General features: G+C 33.7%; 3 protein-coding genes across 3 annotated transcripts; 2 read left to right on the forward strand and 1 right to left on the reverse strand.

Moving 5' to 3' along the window:
- The first annotated feature begins 506 nt into the window (after nucleotides 1–506).
- Nucleotides 507–1636, forward strand: LOC111241795. Its single transcript, XM_022781678.1, is given in 1 exon segment — nucleotides 507–1636. A coding segment is annotated over 1 exon segment (1047 nt). The 3' UTR covers nucleotides 1554–1636.
- Nucleotides 1637–2229: 593 nt separating this feature from the next.
- Nucleotides 2230–6206, forward strand: LOC106764113 (regulatory protein RecX). The gene is made up of 6 exons (XM_014648339.2): nucleotides 2230–2379; nucleotides 2475–2740; nucleotides 2953–3088; nucleotides 3733–3825; nucleotides 4256–4343; nucleotides 5282–6206. Exons 1-6 carry the CDS (start codon nucleotides 2300–2302, stop codon nucleotides 5567–5569), a joined length of 951 nt encoding a protein of 316 aa, XP_014503825.1. The 5' UTR covers nucleotides 2230–2299; the 3' UTR covers nucleotides 5570–6206.
- Nucleotides 6207–7254: 1048 nt separating this feature from the next.
- On the reverse strand, nucleotides 7255–10984 carry LOC106765061 (LRR receptor-like serine/threonine-protein kinase). Its single transcript, XM_014649553.2, has 2 exons — nucleotides 7993–10984; nucleotides 7255–7890 (listed from the first exon to the last, which is right to left on the reverse strand). Exons 1-2 carry the CDS (start codon nucleotides 10799–10801, stop codon nucleotides 7430–7432), a joined length of 3270 nt encoding a protein of 1089 aa, XP_014505039.1. The 5' UTR covers nucleotides 10802–10984; the 3' UTR covers nucleotides 7255–7429.
- Between the last annotated feature and the right edge of the window lie 9436 nt (nucleotides 10985–20420).

Genomic DNA, 20420 nt, shown 5'->3' on the forward strand with positions numbered 1-20420 from the left:
TTTCTTACTTTTATGCTAAATTTAACTTCATTCTTTTGTATTTGTAACTTTATATATATTTACAAAGATTTTCACAAAGCACCACCCTATATTTAAATTAGTATTGAGCAGCGCCTTCTTTTGCTGGTTTCTTTTTCCAAATGTGACATTTACTAAAATTAATTAGGTTGAAAATCTTTCAAAAAGCGGCTCTAGTAGGTTTAAAGTTAGAAGTACAAATTGTTTCTATTTTTCAATTTGTGAGAAGTTAGTCTATTAATAGATAAAAGCAATAAAAAGGATATTCTGTTCTTGATATACCTCATTGACAACCTTAGCCTAGATTTTGTTCCTCAAACCATGTCTTAGTTTTCACGTGTTTCAGATCGTTACAACTGTTGCACATAATTTCCTAAAATTGCATGCATTTAGCGTTCAACCTCTGATTAATAATTCTACAAAAAAGAAAACCCCTCTGGTTAAGAAACTGTTCGGGTTTTGAATACACAAGGGGTGAAATTAAGATGATGCATTGTTGTTGCATTGTTAGAAGCATCTATGATGGGTTTACCAATCATAATTCTCTCTGACCATTGGAGAAAATCACATAAATTTTGCAGTCTCAATCCAGAATTGTCCAAATCATATGGTCAATGGCTCATTCTCTTGTAAAACCTGTGGTGTTAACCTTGCAAGAACCATCATCCAGGTTGAAAACATCCACGGATGCTACAACGAGAGAAGAAGATACCCCTCAGAATTCTGTCACCTTTGTTTATCAAACCAAAGTAGCAGAATCATTGCGAAGCGTAACAGTTTCATGGTGCAAGGACAGCACGGAGCATTTCCTTTCCGTGAACGTGGATAACACATTAGAAGAAAACAAGTTTTCCTGCAAGATTGATTTGGAATCCGGACATGCTTGGGGGAAAAAGGGCCTCAGGTCCTTTGAAATGGCAGGTGCAAGAGTAGACATTTACTGGGATCTCCGACACGCCAAATTCTCCACAAGTCCACAGCCTAACTCAGGTTATTACGTTGCATTGGTTTACAAGAAAGAGGTGCTTCTGTTGTTGGGAGATTTACAGAATGATGCTTTTGAAAGAACCAAATCAAAACCATCCCCAGAAGAAGCTACCTTGGTATGCAAGAGAGACAATGTGTATGGGAAGAAGGTGTTTTGTACCAGAGCCATTCTGGAAAATGGTAAGACAGAACATGATGTTGTGATTGAGACTTCCCTTTCTGGTCCTGATGATCCAGAAATGTGGATTACCATAGATGGTACGCTCACAAGCAGAGTAATGAACTTGCATTGGAGATTCAGAGGGAATGATATAGTGATGGTGAACAATTTTCCAGTGCAAATCTTTTGGGATGTGCATGATTGGCTTTTTACAAATGACATTGGTCCAAGCCCTGCCTTCTTCGTTTTCAAGCCAGGATTTTTGGAAGCTACCAACGACAGAGAATGCCCAGAAAGATCTGGAGATAGCAGCACACTTGAACTACTAGAGGATAATTCATGCACCACAGGATTTTGCCATTTTCTCTATGCTTGGAGAACTGCTTGAAATTCATTCTGCTTCCAAAACCTATTTCTTCTCCTTTCTTGTAGCAAACTAAAAGTCTTTCTTTATTAGCATTTCACATAGACTTGTTCACAACTTTATGTCTTTCCCCTTTCTTCCTTTACCTAATTTATAAACATATATATCTCAATGGGATAATGATAATATTTTAACATCGTCGTTTATATATCATTTTGTTATTACTCTATGTTGATGTTTATGATTATTATTATTATTAGTTCTAAAATAATTTTAGATCAAATAACATGTAGATGATATTAAAATATTATTAAAAAAGTGTTGTAAAAAATATCATGTATATAAAACTAGTAACTAAACAATTAGCTTCATTATTGTGGATATGACTTTTAATAAGTTAAATTATAAAATGAATCTTCTACCACTTCTTATTTACTTTAGAATAATCTTTCTGAAATGTAAAATTTACATTCAAAAAATTATATTTAATTGAAAAAAAAAATCTGAAAATTTTCTAGAACAAGTGATCAAGAATTCACTGTACAAAAGATAAAATGATATTTTGAAAATAATGGGGTGCGCTAAGAAATTATAGGAGTGCAAGGAGAAAAATAGTAAACAGATTGGGTGTTTGAGAAGAATGGGCTTGGAGCTAATCCGGGCCGACCCAAATATGAGTCCAAAAACAAAATTTCGAGTGTAAGAAAATAACTGGAGAAAGTATGCAGTTATGAAAACCCTTGAATTTGGTAGGCACGAACTTCGGTTGAATGAACATGGCAGGTTTCGCGGGAAACATGGTGTTCAAAGTATCGTGCCAGCTTCCTTCTCGCTTTTTTTCAATTTCCCGGTAACTTCTTTCTCCCGTTTTCAGCTTTGGCTGTTCGTTCTGAAACATTTTTGGCCATTGTTCTAATTTTTTTTGTTTTGGTATTAAAATAATAGGAGCATTTGGAAGTCGCCGATTGCGTGCGTGAAGTGCAGAGATTTCAGTTCTTCTCTTTCGGTTAGGTACATTGCTAGTACGTTCCACAGGGTGAAACTATCTGAAACTGCTCTGCCAGTGAAAAGTCGGGAATGTTGTAGTTTTTCCGATGTTAATGTGCTCAAGATAAATGGTGGAAAAGATGTGCATGCAACAATTGCCCATTGTGAAATGTCTCAAGATGCGAATGAAATTTGCTCTGACTTCTTTGATGACAGTGAACAAGGTTAACTTCTATCTAATATGATATGTTTTTAGTTCACTGTTTGGGAGTTAGTTGGGCTTCACCATGCAGGATGCGGGGGAATTACACCACTACCTACAGCCAAACACAAAAGATTTGTGATTTTAAGCCTTCAAATTAAATTTTATACTTGGCATGGGATTAAAAATTTGCTATAAGGAAGGATTCTGAACGTTGTAATTTGGGGATTTTAGGTTCTTTCGATCAAATTGAAGAGGTTGCAGAGCTGACTATCCATCAAGGAGGAGACTCTGGTGACCAGGATTTGATACAAATTGACAAAATTATTAGTGATGTTGAGGAATCTGCTGTTAAATTACTTGCTGCTAGGTTTGTTTTTTCCACTTCAATTTTCTTAAAGATTTAGTTTTTTTTTTTTTTTTTTATGCTTGACTAGCTATAAACTATATAATCAATCAAATAGAAGAGTTTCTAAACCAAATATGGGCGAGCATGATGCTTGTTGATTTTTAAGTGCAAGAAAAATTAAATTTCGTCATGCTAGTATGACTTTGCAGTTAATCGTTGCTGTTTTCCCTTATTGAAAGGATTGCTTGCAATTGTGTGTTGAGTGCTCACATACGAATATTCTTATTTATAATGAAGAAGAGATAGAGTAATAAAGAAAAAAATTAATTATTAATAATGAGAACCATTTGTTACGACATTTCCCGATTTTATGTAATCAAATCATATCATATTTCCTATTTAATGTAATCCAATCAAATTTTTAACATCGGTGTTGACAAAACTTCCTTCTAACTTTTACTCAGTGTGACAAGCCTTTGGAAATACTTTAGGAAATTGTCATTAACCATGAATTCCTTGGGTTGTATTTGCCTACAACTTGTTAACAAGGAGAATAAATTTTTCAATAATTAGCTAACTGGTATATTTTCTCTTTTGGAAAGTGGAGCGTGCAAATATAAAATGCAGTATTTTCTTTTAAGCGTACTGGTCTCTCTGTTCCATAGGGCACTCACAGCACTTGAGTTAAGAAAGAAATTGCTTGGAAAGAGATTCTCTCCTAATTCAGTGGATGCTGTGATAAACAAGTTCCAGCGAAGGTACGTAACTTACAACATAAAAAATGTGGAGCTGTTGTTTCTTAACCAATTTTAAACGCCTCTTATTTGAAGCTTTACTTGCTTTCAGACAAGTACTTTCTAAATTGGTTTTCATCGAGTTTTTGTCCAGTTACCTCAAAGAGATTAATATATTTTATGTGATTTCTGTTCTAATATATATATATATTCTATAATGAGTTTTATATTATTAGTTTATATATGCAGATAAAGTAATTCTGTTCTGTACAGAATAACCTGAGTGGTACATTTATCTTAATTTTTTCAAAAGCTTGCATATACACATTTAGTAATACAATATTTTGCAGTAATTTTCAAAATATAATTTTTAAGTCATTTATAAACCGAGTTTGCAGACATCATACTTTTGTTTATTTGGGGTGCTTAGTTTAATTAACCTTTTTTGTATCAGAGGGTTGATCAATGATAGGTTGTATGCTGAATCATTTTCTCAGTCAAGATGGTCTTCATCAAGTTGGGGACCAAGGCGGATCAAACAAGTAAGTTATTCTATTTTATATTTTTTTTTGTCTTACTACTTTTTGCTTTCTTATACAGCCTGTTCGGTTTTGCATTTTTTCTTGATCAATACTTTCCCGTGTTTTTGTTTTGATTTTCATTTTGTTTCAGTGCTTAAGAGGAAATAATTTTGTTAGTGATATGCTTACACTTTGCATGCTAAAATTTGTCATCATTTTAACACTAGAATATAGAATTAGAAGGGAAAGAAGTAGTGTATTATGACAGCGTCTTACTAATTCAGCAGACCTGTGTGTACTTACCCTTTTTTTTCATTCCGCAATTACTACGAGAATACAAATGTGATAGTAATAAGAATTGTATAATTTTCTAGTATATGTAATTATCTGTATCTGAAAATTTAGCTTGTGTATGTAATCTGTATTTTTATTTTTCCCTACAAGTTTTGTAGTTTAATTATGTCTTTAGCCTTGTTTACTTGTGTCATGCTTTAGATTATTTTTCATAACGAATTTTTCAACAAATACGTGACTCAACTCTTCTCCCTTGTAATTTATCTGATGGAATAACTTCGTCTATTACTTAACTACTTGTCAAGGGCTCAATTTATTTCATTTTAAATTATCTGGTTTTTTTCTTTTTCGTAATATACAAAAGTTTCCTTGATTGAATTGAGCCTAATCCCTTCTCCCTCCTCTAAAACGGTTAAAAACAAATGGTTGAAGGCTTCGATCTTCTCTTCTCATAGTTTTCCTTAAGTTTAGATGATCCAAACGCACTTGTAGGAAGCACCAGACCAGTGGTTGCTTAAAGGTTCTTCACTTGTGGGCCAAGGCAAGGCCAAGGCACACAAACCTTTCACCACGCAAACCTACAATACTGACTTGCCATATACCTGCTCTGCTATTATTATCCGAGGGAAATACTTTTGTGTGATGGACTGCTATTGTTGTGGCAGGCACTGTTCAAGAAGGGTGTTAGTCAAGCTGATGCTGAGAAGGCAGTGGAAGTGGTCTTTAAGGACAATGATTGCGCCGAAGATCACAAGTCAGTTATTGGCTTGTCAAAACATTCCTTGGATCATCTTTATACTCAAGTCTCAAAGCAGTGGTTCAGAGGTCCGAATGTTCCCAAGGAGACAAGAAAATCAAGAATCGTTCGGTGGCTTCAGTATCGTGGTTTTGACTGGAATGTCATTAACTTGATGCTAAAGAAATTAGACAGGCAGGACCAGAATTCTCCGTAGTGCACAACTACGACATCCAAAATTCATGGTAATCAGGAAATTGATTGGTGGGCTCCATACATGTATCTTGAAGTGTATACTGTGTAATATGGTGGTGGTAGGGTTGAAGCCTCCTTTGGCTCTTAATGCTGATAACACTTGAAGTTCATTGCTTCAATTTGCTCTCAAGGCTTGTGGCATCTGAACACAAGGCCAAACTTGTCTGGGTACATTGAAGATACTTTTCTTCTTGTTGAGGCTGAGATAAAGCAGGAGACACCACTAAGAAGGTGGTACTTGTATTCCACACTAACAATTCTTGTAGATATGGTGCTGATTTGATATGATCCAGAAAAGTTGATGATGCGTGCTTCTTTTAAATGTGTGCTTATGCAAGAAAGATTATCCACATGTCTATCCAATAACACTCATCCATCAACTTGTATTATGGATTATCTAGAGCAGAATGAGTGCCATTAATTATATATAATGGCATCTGTTGAATTATTTCATAAAGCGATGGAGAGTGGAGACTCAGGGCTAGTTGGATGCAAACGTGCTGTTCCAGACTTCTTCACTAGCAGCACTCAAACAAGTTTTATATGATTGTGTTTGGATTAACTTGTTTAAAAGAATAATATACTAAGGATTTCGTTTATCTGGTTTAGTGTGTAAATTGTTGTAAATCGTGTATTTGAATTCAATTTTTTTATATATAATTAAAAGAAAACAAAACTATAATCCGAAGAACTAAATAGCTTAAAGGAAAAAAAGTGGAGAAAGTGTTAAGGGTCAATCCATTTGATAACAGTAATAATTACATTTAAAAGTTAAAAATAACTTTCTTATTTTAAAGTTTGTATTATAATTTATATTTGTGTATATGTTAAATTATTATATTTAAAATTATAGTTAGAATGTTATTTTCCTATTGTTTTCACGGATTTGTTGTTTTATTTTATGACCTAATACCACAAACTCTTGCTTCTCAATTATTTTGTGTGCTAGAAATGCCAAAAAGTGGTTCAAAGAAATAATGTTATAAAATAGAAGGAAAGAAGGTTTTGCAAATGATAACAAAAGTTGGTTGTTGGTATTTGCAATGTGCATATGCGGCAGAACTAGTGATGTATCTGTTATACATGTTATCTTTCACTTTTTCAGAGTATTAATGTAATGGTCCTGCAGATACAGATACAGATACATGTGCGTCTCATTAAGATACACATACTTTCATCCCTAACTTCATATATGTCCTTCCCAAAACACTTTTCAATCTTTGCAAAGTCTCTTTCAGACAGCACATCCACATGTGACCTATTCAACATGGGACCATGTCATCATCCTTTGAACGGATATACCTACTTCACCAAGGAAAGAGATGACAACCAGTCGGATAACTGAACATAAGTTTCATACGTAAAATTGAGTTAAATTTAAAGTTTATTTTTTTTTATTGTGATATAAGCCGAAGATCTACCAAATAAAAGTATTTTCTTTGCAATATTTAAAAAAAAATAATCATTCTAATTAATATCATCTCTTGATGGATGATTGAGTTTCGAAGCAGCAAGAAATTATCTAATAGAATCCAACACATGTAGCTATTTGTCATGGATTTGACCAATTTCTAAAGGATAATATAAACAGTAAAAGACCAACCAAGTAGCCTGAAGTTGAATTTTCTGGGTGAAATGCTCTCTATATTCTAGAATGCTTTTTATTTGTATCCAACACATGGTTTCTTGAAATATGCAGCACATATCTTAGATTACATATGAGCACTGTAGTAATCGTGAGCAGCTCTAACTGACATTCCATTTTACTATGCACAAACGATGTGAATCATATTCATACTTTCTTCAAGAATAGCAAGCTTGCTCAACAGATTGAGTCCTCAGAAAAATTAAAGGAACATTTAGAAGTTCCATGTGAAACTACAGTTTTAAGAGGTAATGGAGAAGCATGCACTGTTGAAACTCCATTCGATGCATCAGAAGCTGTGGTTGGTGCCTCAGCAAATCGGATTTCCCTAAGCATTGCAACAGTGTCCTTCATTGTTGGACGGTCCTCAGCTCTGGTGCTGACACATAGAAATGAGACAGCTAGAGCTTGTAACATTTCATGCACAGTGGAATCAGTTCTTCCTATGAGTGTTGGGTCAAGAATGTCAGATGGGTCTCCTTTGCTTGCTAAGTGGTTCCTAACCCACTGAACCAAGTGTGCACCACCTCCAGGAAGTGTTGGGTCAAGGGGGTGCCTTCCTGTCAGGACCTCAAGTAGGACCACCCCAAAACTGTACACATCACTCTTCTCAGTGATCTGCTGCATAGATGCATGTTCTGTACTCATACCAAAAAAACAAAAGTTAGTTCAGTTTCAAAGGGTTGTGCAAGTACTGAAAAAAAAAACTGACTAATTCAAACTTGGTGAGAAAAAAGTACCTGGAGCCATGTACCCATAGGAGCCAGCAAGGTAGGGTCTTTGAACTGGCTTGGAATTTGTACAATCACCATTTTCACTTGCAATTCTAGCTAGGCCAAAGTCAGATAGGTAAGGCTGATAGCCAGGACCTAACAGCACGTTCATGGCTTTGACATCTCCATGCAATATGGAAGGCTCACAATCATGGTGCAAATATGCAAGTGCATTAGCCACTCCTACCATAACATCATATCTGATTTCCCATTCTGCTTTTCCCTTTCCTGAACCATGAAGTAATGAGCTCAGGCTTCCGTTAGGGAGGTACTCATAAAACAGCAGCTTCATGTTCTTGCTGGACCCCCAACCCAGAAGCTTGATGATGTTTTTATGTCTAATTGAACTCAGTGTTTGAATTTCGGAAGTAAATGCTCCTGACTCTGCCGATGACCACATCTTTTTCACTGCTAGTGTTTGGCCATTTGGAACTGTAACCTTGTACACAACTCCAGAGCTTCCAGTGCCAATCACATTGGATGAAGTCAAATTCCGGACAATATCATCAACTGAGAATTCAAACTTCTGATACAGAGTTAGCACCCAATTGTTGTTTCCCATGAGTGCTTTGTTAGAAACATGAGCACGAATCAAGACATGGATTGTGAGCAGTACTAGTACTGCACTGGAGCTTAAGAGAATGGATAATATAATTTTCATAAACAACCTGGCATGAACCTTGGCTTCCTTTCTGTCAGCCGGAGTTATAGAACCAACAATGTAGAGGCCATCATTTCCTGTGAGATCACTGAGAGGGAGCTTCCTGAAGAATGGGGTGTTAGGCAATTCTCCGGTGAAGTCATTGAAGGAAACATTTAACGAAACAAGATTTTGAAGGTCAGAGAGAGCATCCAACTTCCCTGAGAGCTTGTTGTGGGAGAGGTCTAGCACTCCAAGTTTTCTAAGACTGGAGAACTGGGGTGGAATTTCACCAGAAAACTGGTTACAGCTAAGATTGAGAAAGATTTCTAGTGAAGGAATTTGAGCAATTTCCTCGGGAATTTCTCCAGAGAAACTATTGCTTCCCAAGTCCAGAAGTTGTAACTTGGAGCAAGATAGGATCTCAGCAGGGATGCTTCCGCTGAGTTGATTCTTTCCCAAGTTGAGTTTGGCTAACTCGGTTAATGAACCAATGGAATGGCTCAGTTCACCTGTTAGCCTGTTGTCTGAGAGGTCGATTAACTGCAGGTTTTTGGGCAGATTGTTTGGAACTGAGCCAATAAGACTGTTTGAGTGAAGGTCCAGAAACTCAAGGTTTTGGCATCTGAATAGTGTAGGAGGAATTTCCCCTACAAGATGATTGCTGCTCACGTCCAAAAAGTTCAAATTCTTCAAGTTGGTGATCTCAGATGGAACTGTACCTGACAGTCTATTGTGATTTAACCTCAACCTGTAGAGGCTTGTGCAATTACCTATCTCAGGTGGTATAAAGCCAGACAAATCATTGGAAAGAAGCAGCAGTTTAGTGAGGTTCCTCAGTCCAAAAAGTTGTTTGGGTATTGGACCAGTTAAATTGTTGTAAGAGAGATCAAGTGCCTGAAGATCTTGGCACTGAGAAAGACTATCTGGGATTTTTCCTGTCAGCTTGTTCTGCCATGCAAAGAAGAGAGTCAAGCTTCTCAAGTTTCCGATACCAGGAGGAATCTCTCCAGAGATAGCATTATTGTCAACTTCCAGTTGAGTCAGGGAAGTGCAATTTGTGATTTCAGGAGGTATAATGCCTGAAAGCTTGTTAACACTCAGTTGAAGCCCTTGCAGATTTGATAGCTTACCAAAACTGGTTGGTATGCTACCAGTGAGAAGATTTTCTGACATGTCTATGACTTCCAGTTGAGTGCAGCTTCCAAGCTCTTCTGGGATTATACCAACTATATTGTTTTGCCACAAGAGAAGATTCTTAAGCTTGCTGAGCTCTCCAATTTGACTTGGGATTGAACCGGAGATTGAGTTCTGATACAAGTACAGGTTCTGCAACTCACTGCACTTCCCTATCTCTTCTGGTATAGAGCCTGACAGCAGAGTTGTGTAAATGGCTATGGTTTGAACTCTTTTCAGCATCCCTATTGAAGAAGGAAGATTCCCAGAAATGCTGGTTTCTGCAAGGCCTAACACCACCAAGTTGGTGCAGTTTCCAATATCCCATGGCACCTCACCCTTAAGGTTTGTGTTCCCTCCTACTCTCAACACTTGGAGCTCAGTTAATGAGCTAATACTCTTTGGAATTTCGCCACTCAGTTTGTTGTCATAGAGTGTCAAGTTCACCAGACTCGATAAATTTCCTATGCTGGATGGAATGTTGCCTTCAAGAAAGTTGGTATGCAGAGCTAAAGTCTGCAGTTTGCTCAGCCTGCAAATTTCTTCTGGGATTTCACCAAAGAGAAAATTGCCACTGAGATCAATGGAAATGAGCTCTTTACAGTCTCCAATCTCCTTGGGAATCCTGCCTGTGATGTTGGCTGCTGAGAGGGCAAGAATCTTCAAGGACCTGAAAAGTTGAAAATTTGAGGGTAACGAGCCTTGCAAGTTGACTGAAGTCAGGTTTATCTCAACCACCTCTCCTTCTAAGTTGCAGCGCACCCCAAACCAATTGCATGGGGTTGTGCTGGAAGGATTCCAAGATACTAATGCATCTGCAGAACTGTTTAAACTGTTTTTCCATGCTAAAAGAGCTTGGCCTTGCTCATTAAGCTGGGAGTAACAACAATGAAATAAAAGAAGCAAAGAGAGGGAGAAGATTTTGGAAGAAGGTGAGAGATTCCTCAAGCTTAAAGACATTGCTTAGAGGAGAGAAGTGATCTGTTTTGGGATTGTGGAGGGGGAAATCCTATGAATTGTTTATAGAGGAAGAGAAGAAGCTCTGAACACAAGAGCCAGCTTCCTCATTCTTTTATTGCTGCACTATGTTCCTGTTCAATGACAAGGACTTGTCCATACCCATGATGATGGTTGTTGGTTTTTATTGAGCCAAACATCTCTTTTTATTCATTTCTTTTCGGAAACTCTGTGTATTCATGAACAGAAGTAAAGACTAATGAATTGAAATAATGAAATTCATATAGTGATCTGATTTTTCTCAACATATGTTATCCTATACACATATATTTGGAAATCAAATTTTGATCACATACTCAAGAGATATAATTATTTTTCAATCATGTCAAATTAAACTTCACTTTATATTGGTTCATCTTGATTAACCTGCCAAACCAGTGAGTTGAAATTCTGTCAAATTTGCAATCTGAACGTAATCCAATTTGTTAGTTTCTGTTAGATAGTGTTTCAGTAATAGTGAACTGTGAGACATAAAACTGGTGGAGGGGTGAAAATCACGTAAAGAAGACTTTTGCATCTTTGTTCCCCACGTGGACACATATAGTATCTTGTTTCTTACTTTTATTTGGCAATAGTAATTATTTTTCATGTTCATGTATTTATTTAGTTGCGGAGATTAGCAGAAAACAAGGCATGGCCAAGTAAGCATACCAGGGCTAGTAAAATGACTTTAGCACTTTTTTGAAATTGGCTATTAAGATAATTATCTTACCTCATAGATGGTGATGGTTGATTAATCAAACAGAATAGACATTTTGATTGTTGAGTGAAATAGCTGTGTATTCTGTTAATCAAGAAGATAATTTCTTCCTTTAATTAGCTAGGCCCGTTTTGTGGTCCATCGCTTTTGTGTGGCTGCAGTTTTTGATGAGCCATTGATGTGGTGGTTGCTACATGCCACCTTAGAAGTTCTGAACTTTAAGCAATAAACTTGCATATTTGGATCAGATTTTCCAGAATGCAAGGAAAGGGTTTGTTTCCTTTGTCAAAATCTCATCTGGGTATCCATAGTTGGTGTTAAATTTACTCAAACCACTGAGATATTCGGAGTGGTAAATTTTATATAAGCAAAAGGGACATAATTTATTTCAAAAATAATACTAAGACCCATTTCGGTTTGTTTAAATATAAATGGAGTGTATGAGGAATCTGATGCAGAAGTGAAAGTGCACATGGAAGCTACTAATACATTAAGAATTATATTATAATTTGTGCAGGATATGGTCATGAGTGTATGGACAAAATTACAGTATTTTCAAACATTGAATTGGAATTTGTTCAGAAATCAAGAAGAGATAACTAGCAAAACAAAAAGAAAAAGACAGTTTAAATATGTAATCCACCTTCTTAATTTGCACAAAGTGGTCATCATGAGTTAAGTTTTAAAACCAGAAAATATTGAGATTAAAAAAATCTGTTATTGCTTTTCTCTGATGACAGAATTACAGGCATGAGACTGAGAAGCCACCTATTTTGTGCTTTTCTGGTGAAGCATATATGCATGTGTGTAGATAACTACTAACAAATAATTAAATAGTTAAATTGTACAGGAGCATAAAAGTTTAATTATAGAGCTAGATTAGATTGATGGGACATAGAAAAGAAACAGGAATATGATTAGCATATAGAAAAGAAAGTAATTAAGGCTTGTATGTGTAATGCGACAAAGGAAGAGAAATTCTGTTGAAGTATAGTCTGCAGTCCACATAGAACTCAAATGATGCAATTCTATGGTTGATAATAATATGTCTTAATATATTATTAAATCTCTCAAATTTCCAGAACTTCTTAATAAGCTTTTTGAATAAAAAAAACTAAAATTCAGTAATTAAATTTTGAAATTAAAAATCTCTCCATCTGAAAGTCTGAATGGCCTAAGCACTGTGAAACAGTATGTTTCTACTCTGTGGACACAGTTACAGTACAGCCATATGAACCTTTTGCAGACACACACAAAACAACTTTAGGTAGCACTTCCCCCATCTGTCATACAAATGAAACTCTAAGATTGTTACACAGGATTGGATTGAAGATCCTTTTGCCTTATATAATTTTGAACTTTTGTGACTGTGTTCTGTGCATTACCAGTATTCCATGATATCAAAATTAATCTTCGCCACTGTCCCATCTACTGTTTGCTTCATTTTTGCTGATAGATGGGTAAGTTTCAGCTAAGCCCACTAATACTTCTTGAAACATCAAATCAAAAACTGTAGACTTAGGACAAGTTTTTATTTATGATGCATTCGTGTAATGTGTAATTGACAGCTTTTCATTCATTCAATTCAATGAATGTGACTCCATGTATTACCTTTGTTTAACAGTTTGCAACCAAATAGCTGCGTGCTATTCTATCATATAACTATTCAGACATTCAACTCTAAACTTTAAGCTTGACTTAACTTTATAAAATTAAAAATTTACATTTACTTGTATATTATAAATTGATCTTATATTTTTAATCGATGTAAAACTTTCAACAATTATAATAATTAATCAGAATTATAGACTGATTTGAGTGTCGAACTATTCTTGACCGATAACTCGAAACAGTAATATTTCATGGTAAAAGAGAATATGAATGAGCAAAAAGAGAGTGAATAAGGGCCCAGTGACATTCAAAAGAAGAAACAAAAGGTAGCAGGTATTCATGGATGGAAAATCCTTGCATATATGAGGGATCCATCTCTAACCCCACCATTTTATTGTCGGATTTTGTTTGTAAAAAAGTAAATCATAAAGGTATCCAAACACACAAAAAAGAAGCAGGTCTCATAAAGGTTTCTCATTGGGGGCATGCTATGAACAATAAAGTTTGTAGTACTCATAAGTCATGATGTCATTTTTCACTCAGTAGCTACCTATATATGAAAAACAAGAAGACCCTTTTGATCATCACTTGCCTAGACGAATCCAGTAAATGATTAAAGAAGGAAAAGAAAAAGCATGATGATTCCCTTCCAAAACATCAATGAAAAATTATATTTTACATTCAAATTTTTAAATCTAAAAACCCTAAACCTTAAACCTTAAATCATAAATGACTCCATGTGTGTATAAGCTAATTTCTAACAAAGAAAGCTGTATGGCACATGACATGAATGAAAAAAAATAATTGGTGGATTTGCTGTAGCAATAATATTTAAAAACAGTGCCTACATGCTGCTGAGTCTGTCATAATGGTGCACCTTATATTTGGATTGAAGCAAAAACTGTTTATGAACATTTTATGGTATTCTTTTCCTTTAAGATTATATAATAAACCCTGCTTCTCCTATATATGTTTGTTTATTAAAAAGTGAGTGTAAAGCCTCAGCTTTTTAGTTTTCGGAAAACAGATTAATTGAATACATAAGGAAAAGAGAGTTTATGTAGGTAACTTTTCTTTAGATTCCCTCAGTGGTAGATTGTTAACTAGCTAGGTAGGAGCTCATGCTCACGAGAGGAGAATATGTATATTATTTGTATATATAAACATCAGTGGAAAATTCAAATTTGACTAACAACAATAGAGTGGTCAATCACCACTCTATGTTCCTACTGTCGGTAGCTATATTATCACTACCATTTGATGTGTCTGTGTGTGCAAGAAGATGGCCATTACAGCAGGGTAATTCCACTCACATAGTCAAAATAACGTTGTTTTGAACAAATCAGAATCCCAACATTGAATTTGTATTTCAAGTTAAGTAAGTATAGATCTTGTAGTTGGTTGTGTTGTTGCTCAGGAACTTTCTTTCTTTTTCTCAGTAGCAGGCTATGATGCTTGAAAAATTTTGTTGGTAAAAAAAAAACTCAAAAAAAGATGCTGACAATTCAAGTACGAATCTAAATTTCATATAGAGTAAAAATAAGAAAATTAAATATATTAAACCATTGTCTTAAGATTTTAGATGTAAATAATGTTAATATTTTATACAGATTAAACTCAAGTCACGTTTGATGATGTGAAATCATGATTCTGATTAGTGCGGTCAAAACAGTCAGCTCGTCCAATCCGATCCGGTTTATTACAGATTAATCATTTAGTGAATCAATTCAATTTGGTTCACTTATTAATGAGTCAAAAAAATTCAAACTTAGTCTGATTGGATTAATCGAGTTGGTTTACTAATTCACTTAATAACAATCCAGATGAGTCAAGTTCTTAATGAGTCAGACTCAAAATTTTAATTTTTTTTTAAACCTAATCCGATCCAAATCCATGATAGATTAAATTAACTCTTGAGTTCCAACTCATATTGACAACGCTCACTACTCTTGTATTAAGTTAAAAATATATACAAATAAAGTTTACATCTCTTGTATATGGAACTTCCAACGTTACAAACAATAATGTTAACTATGAGAAATTAATGTGTTTTTCCTTTACTTTGGTGTTTAGTTATTTTGATTGGGTTGGCTTTGGAGTGAAGAGTAGGTAGGTCTTTAGCATGCAATAATGGAAGCAAATGAATAGAAAGAGAATGGCTCCCCCGTGCCATATATTCTGGAAATTTGAAAGAAAGATTGAGAGATTTTATGATTTGCATTGAGGTGGACCCTTTAGAGAGAGGTCTACTGATAGTGTAGGATCATAGGAACTTTTGTCCTTAATGCATGGCACACGTGCAATAGAGTCAGCAAGTGGTGAATTCGATGCACATCAAGTGGACTTTTGAATCCCAATAATAATGACACTGATTGATGGAACCAACCATGATTTGTTATTGACATGATCATGATCATGATCATCATCAAATCCCATCAAATTTATAACATTAGTAATTGTTTAATAAGCCATCCAAAATCATGTTAGAAGAACTGCCAAGTTACACTTCCCCAGTTCACACGTTTGGATGCTCCATCATCCTCCATCATCCTCATCATCATCAATATCACCAATCTTTGACTATGTTACAACAATTGAAACCTTTGTTTCTTTCTAATTATTTCCCCATTTCCTTCTACTTTTCGTTGCTTCACCAAAACCATAGAGATAAGACCATCTATGTCCACATCCTCGCCAATTTCTCCACAATTGAGATTTATCACCTACCCCCATCACATGATCAAATTCAATGTGAAGTCGTTTAGGGACCAATTTCTCCATAGTTTTGCTTCTTATATGTAGTTTGTTATTATTGTCTATAGTTTGTTTGTTAGAATTATAAATATGAGTAGGCAAAAATGAGAAAATCTACCTTCATAAGTTGAAGATACATTAGTTCGTTATCTTAAAGTTTTATATAAAAGATGATGTCAATTTCTAACTACACTCTTAGAGGATTTTCTGTATTGAGTAAATAACATAATATATCCAACAACAATAAATCTCCTTAAAATAAATTTCAGATGATTTTGATTTTATCTTGACTTAAACTTACCTCAGTTTTACAAATTTTACATTTATTTATGTACCATAAATTTGTTTCATTTCTCATTGATGTATCTCCAACATTGCTTCTAACAGAAAAAATAAAACATATTATTTACCGAAGTGATAGAAAGAACCGATTTATTAGTGTTAATTAGCAAATAAGAAAGATGCAGAAAATGACGAAGAATACAGAGGAAAATTAATAAATAATGAACATCACATCATTTTATAGATTTGTGTGCGAATAGATCGATTTGGTACTAAAAATCATTTCTCATTTAAGAGAAAAAAACATGGTCTGAGAGTGAGTTTCACATGATTGAAAAAACTTGAGTTTGATAAAAGAGAATGATATTTTGACAACTCTTTTTTAACAACAGAATATGTGTCATTATTTTACTAGTTTGTTTAAATTTATGTTTAAAAAAATATTTGAAACAGACTAATCATATTATGTATGCGTTGTCAAAAAGTTGTCAAAAAAAAGTTGTTAAAAAGACTTTTTCCTTTAATAAAAGAGAAAGATAGTGGTCCTCAAAGAAATTACATTAAATCAAATGATACTCTGATCCCATCTATCATTCATTTATCCGTAAGTTCTGGTTTCTGTTCTCAGATCACTTTCCAAATGCTATAAATTATTAGATGTCATGTGTTCAATATATAATGTACTCTTTCCAATCCAACAATAATTTTTCCTTTCAAGCATAGAGAAAGTATACATAAATGTAAAGTTAAAGATTCCAATAAGCAAGGTTGAAACTCGTTTTTACGTATCAAATATGAAAAATATAATGTGTATGATATGATCGTCCAATTAGTATGAAAATCAAATATGTTTTTAATTTATGATTCTAAAGAAACAGTTTTGACTGAACTGGAACTGAGATTAACTATGATTATATTAAATCTAAACAAAATCATTATCAATTACATCATATTTAGATTAATGTTAACTTGAAATATAACTGACTCATTAGTTCTTAAAAATATGGTGTATTGTTTTAAATAAGTTTGTAAGTTATTCCATTTACAATTTTTGATTTAGTATTTATTATTATTGTTTGTCTATGAATGTATGTATACTGATATTGTCACATAAATACATGTTTTTTAATTTTAAATTAAGGTTAAATATGTCATTCTATTTTATTTTTGTAGAAAATCTCGTTGATTTTTTTAAGTCTATTTTGGAAATTTGATGTAACTACTTTTAATAATCTATTAACATTATTAAAGAGATATCACATATGAGTAAGTGGTTTTTTAAAAATTCATATATTTTTTATTTTTTTTAATTATTATATATCAAGTTAACATCTTACACATGATAATAACAATGTGATATGAGTTTCGTGTGTTGTTGACATCTCAAATATTATTATCTTATTAGTCTTAATTTTATTATTGTATTTCTATTTTATCTCAATTCAATATTTTTTTTTTAAATTAAACCGTTTTTTTTTCTTTTCAAATTGAAACAAAATTCAGTTTTTATATAAATGTTATAAAAAATATTTTTATTAAAATTAACTTTATTTTTATTTATATTTGGTATTAAATTCTATTTAAAATTATTTTAAAGTTATTAAAAGAAAATAATAATAAAAGAAAAAATTGAAAATTAATTTCAACTAATAAATATGTCAGTCTTGTTTATCAATTATATCTCATAAAATAAAATAAATTTAACAAAATGTTTATTTCTTTTAAATAATTGTATATTTTTCAAATATGTAAAATTTCATAATTTTTATATAAATATTTAAGTTGGTTTAAAAACAACAAGTTCACAAATTCGAATGCAAAATTTAAAAATAATTTTATAACCATTCGAAACAAATTAATTTAAATTTTGAAAAAAAAAATTAAAGTTTAATATAAATATAAATAAACTTAATTTTTGTTATAATTATTTAGTAAAAATATCAATTAAATTATTTAGTAAAAATATAAGTTTTAATGAAAATATTTGTATAATATTTATAAAAAGGTAAATTTCATTTTAATTTAAAAAAAATGACAAAATGATTTCATTTAAAACAAATTAAAACTGAATTATGATAAAATAAGTATATAACATCAATTGATATTAAAACAAATAACACATTATAATGCCAGTGTTATAAGATACAAATTTTCAAAAATAGAAACTAAATTAACACAAATAAAAGAAACCTAATTTAAAATTTTTCTACAAAAATAAAAATAAAATGACATGATTTAACCTTACATAAGATTACAATTTGTTACACTTATTAAATGATTCTTTTGTTTCTTAAACTAAGGTAAGAATATAAAAATAAGAAGGGAATTACTCCCTCCACCTCCCTACATCTTCACACTACTTTTTTTATTTCAAAAATATCCTACAATAATTTAATTTTATTTACTTTTTCTTAAATCTTAAATCTTCCTACATCCCTTCACCTGTCATGTAAGCTTTTAGCTTCCCCTTCTACACAGAAATCCTAATTCCATCACCATCAACCTTGTTGTTGTCACCAACCTTGCTGCCATCAAACCCTATCTCCACCACCATCAACCTCGCCACGAACCTCCATTGCCACCACAATCAGAATCGCAAATCGACGTCATCTTCAACCATCATCGTGAATTCTCCATTGATGCCGCCAAACCCTAGCGTCGCCACCATCGTCACCACCAGTCCTCAGCGAGCCGCCTCCACCATTAATGCACAAGCACCTCTCCACGAGCTACTCGCACCAGGCCGCACAATGAGAACCACGTCATCGCACCATCTACAGCGACGAGATCATCTTCTTCACCAGAGATCTCCATTGCGAGACCTTCACCAACCTAAATCACTTCGTTGCGCGGGCGTTTTCTTCTCCGTCATCTCCTCCCTCGCGTCTTCATCTTCAACTCTGCACTCAGAAAAACCAGCCCAAGAACCCCAAATTAAACCCATAACAGAACCTTAAAACCCAATGTCGTCGTTAGGATTCGCGAGACTTGCAGGGAAAACCCAGAGCAAACCCAAGACCCAATCACTCCCGTGACGGTCAAGATTGAAGAGAGGAAGGCGGAGTCAAAAGTCGTTTTCGCCATTGAAGAATGTCCGCAACGCCGAAAAGTTGCCGAAATTAAGAGGGTCGCCAGAGAAAGAGAAGCGACCACTAAATTTGACACTAATGACGAAGGAGATTGAGGAGGATTAGGAGGAGACCCTTTTCCTAATAAGTGATTCGAAGGTTGGAGCCATGTACTACTGGTGTATCTTAATATATTTTAATTTTTCCGATACACCCTCCATTCGTAAGATGTCCATTTGTTCCATTGATATTCGTGCACGGATGTCAAAAGAATCTAATTCATTACGGAAGGGTAAAATTAGAATGAAGAAATGGAGGGAGTGTAGAGATGGAGGGAGTAACTCCCAAATAAGAATCTTATACATTTCAGGCATAAAGATTGATTTGTTTTCAAGACAATTTCTTCCATCACTTAATCAATTTCTTTGTGCACCCATCAATTTTAGAAAATGATAATTTTACTCTTCAAAAAAGTGACTTTGAAGATGCACTCAATAACAAAGGTTCAGTCACAATAATACAACGCGGCTAGGCTCAGTGGAGGGTATTTTAATTTCTTTCTTTCAATATGGAAGTGCAGTCAGTAATAGTGTAAGTACAAGAAGAAAAGTCTTATTTGTGCTGGTGATACATTTGGGCTTAGTTTATACCGCCCATATCAAAATGAAAGGGGAAGCACATTGGGCTTCTCAAAATTCATTTGTTTCTTCCTTCCTGCACCCCCATGACCTAATTACCATTGATTGAAAAAATATTAAAAACCTTAATATGAAAAATATATATTACATATGGTATAATCTGTAACGTATATTTACATCTCGGATTATACATTTTGAATGTTACATAAATTTCGAATTACATTTTCAATTATTATTATGGATTATATAGTCTGATATGTGAAGTATAGCTCAATTAAAATTGTATGGAAAATAAAAGAATAACTCAATTTTAATTTAAAAGGAGTAATTATTTAATATCTAATTTTAATCTAATATTGACTTATGTGAAAACAATCACTGCCATCAATACCAACAATTATTTCATCAATATGTTAAGAAATAATGAAATGAAACACAACCACAATTAATATTATAATCCTAATGAAATAAAATATATACATTATTTACAACACGTACATATATTTTTA

This window comes from Vigna radiata, chromosome 6 (genome assembly GCF_000741045.1).
Source record: "Vigna radiata var. radiata cultivar VC1973A chromosome 6, Vradiata_ver6, whole genome shotgun sequence".
Lineage (NCBI taxonomy): Eukaryota > Viridiplantae > Streptophyta > Magnoliopsida > Fabales > Fabaceae > Vigna > Vigna radiata.

Coding starts and splice junctions, on each gene's coding strand:
- LOC106765061 (XM_014649553.2), bottom strand. CDS start 10,801: ATGTCTTTAAGCTTGAGGAATCTCTCACCTTCTTCCAAAATCTTCTCC. Junction 7,891..7,992: donor CTATGGGTACATGGCTCCAG/GTACTTTTTTCT, acceptor GTATGAGTACAG/AACATGCATCTATGCAGCAG.
- LOC106764113 (XM_014648339.2), top strand. CDS start 2,300: ATGAACATGGCAGGTTTCGCGGGAAACATGGTGTTCAAAGTATCGTGC. Junction 2,741..2,952: donor CTTTGATGACAGTGAACAAG/GTTAACTTCTAT, acceptor TGGGGATTTTAG/GTTCTTTCGATCAAATTGAA. Junction 3,826..4,255: donor ATAAACAAGTTCCAGCGAAG/GTACGTAACTTA, acceptor TTTTTGTATCAG/AGGGTTGATCAATGATAGGT.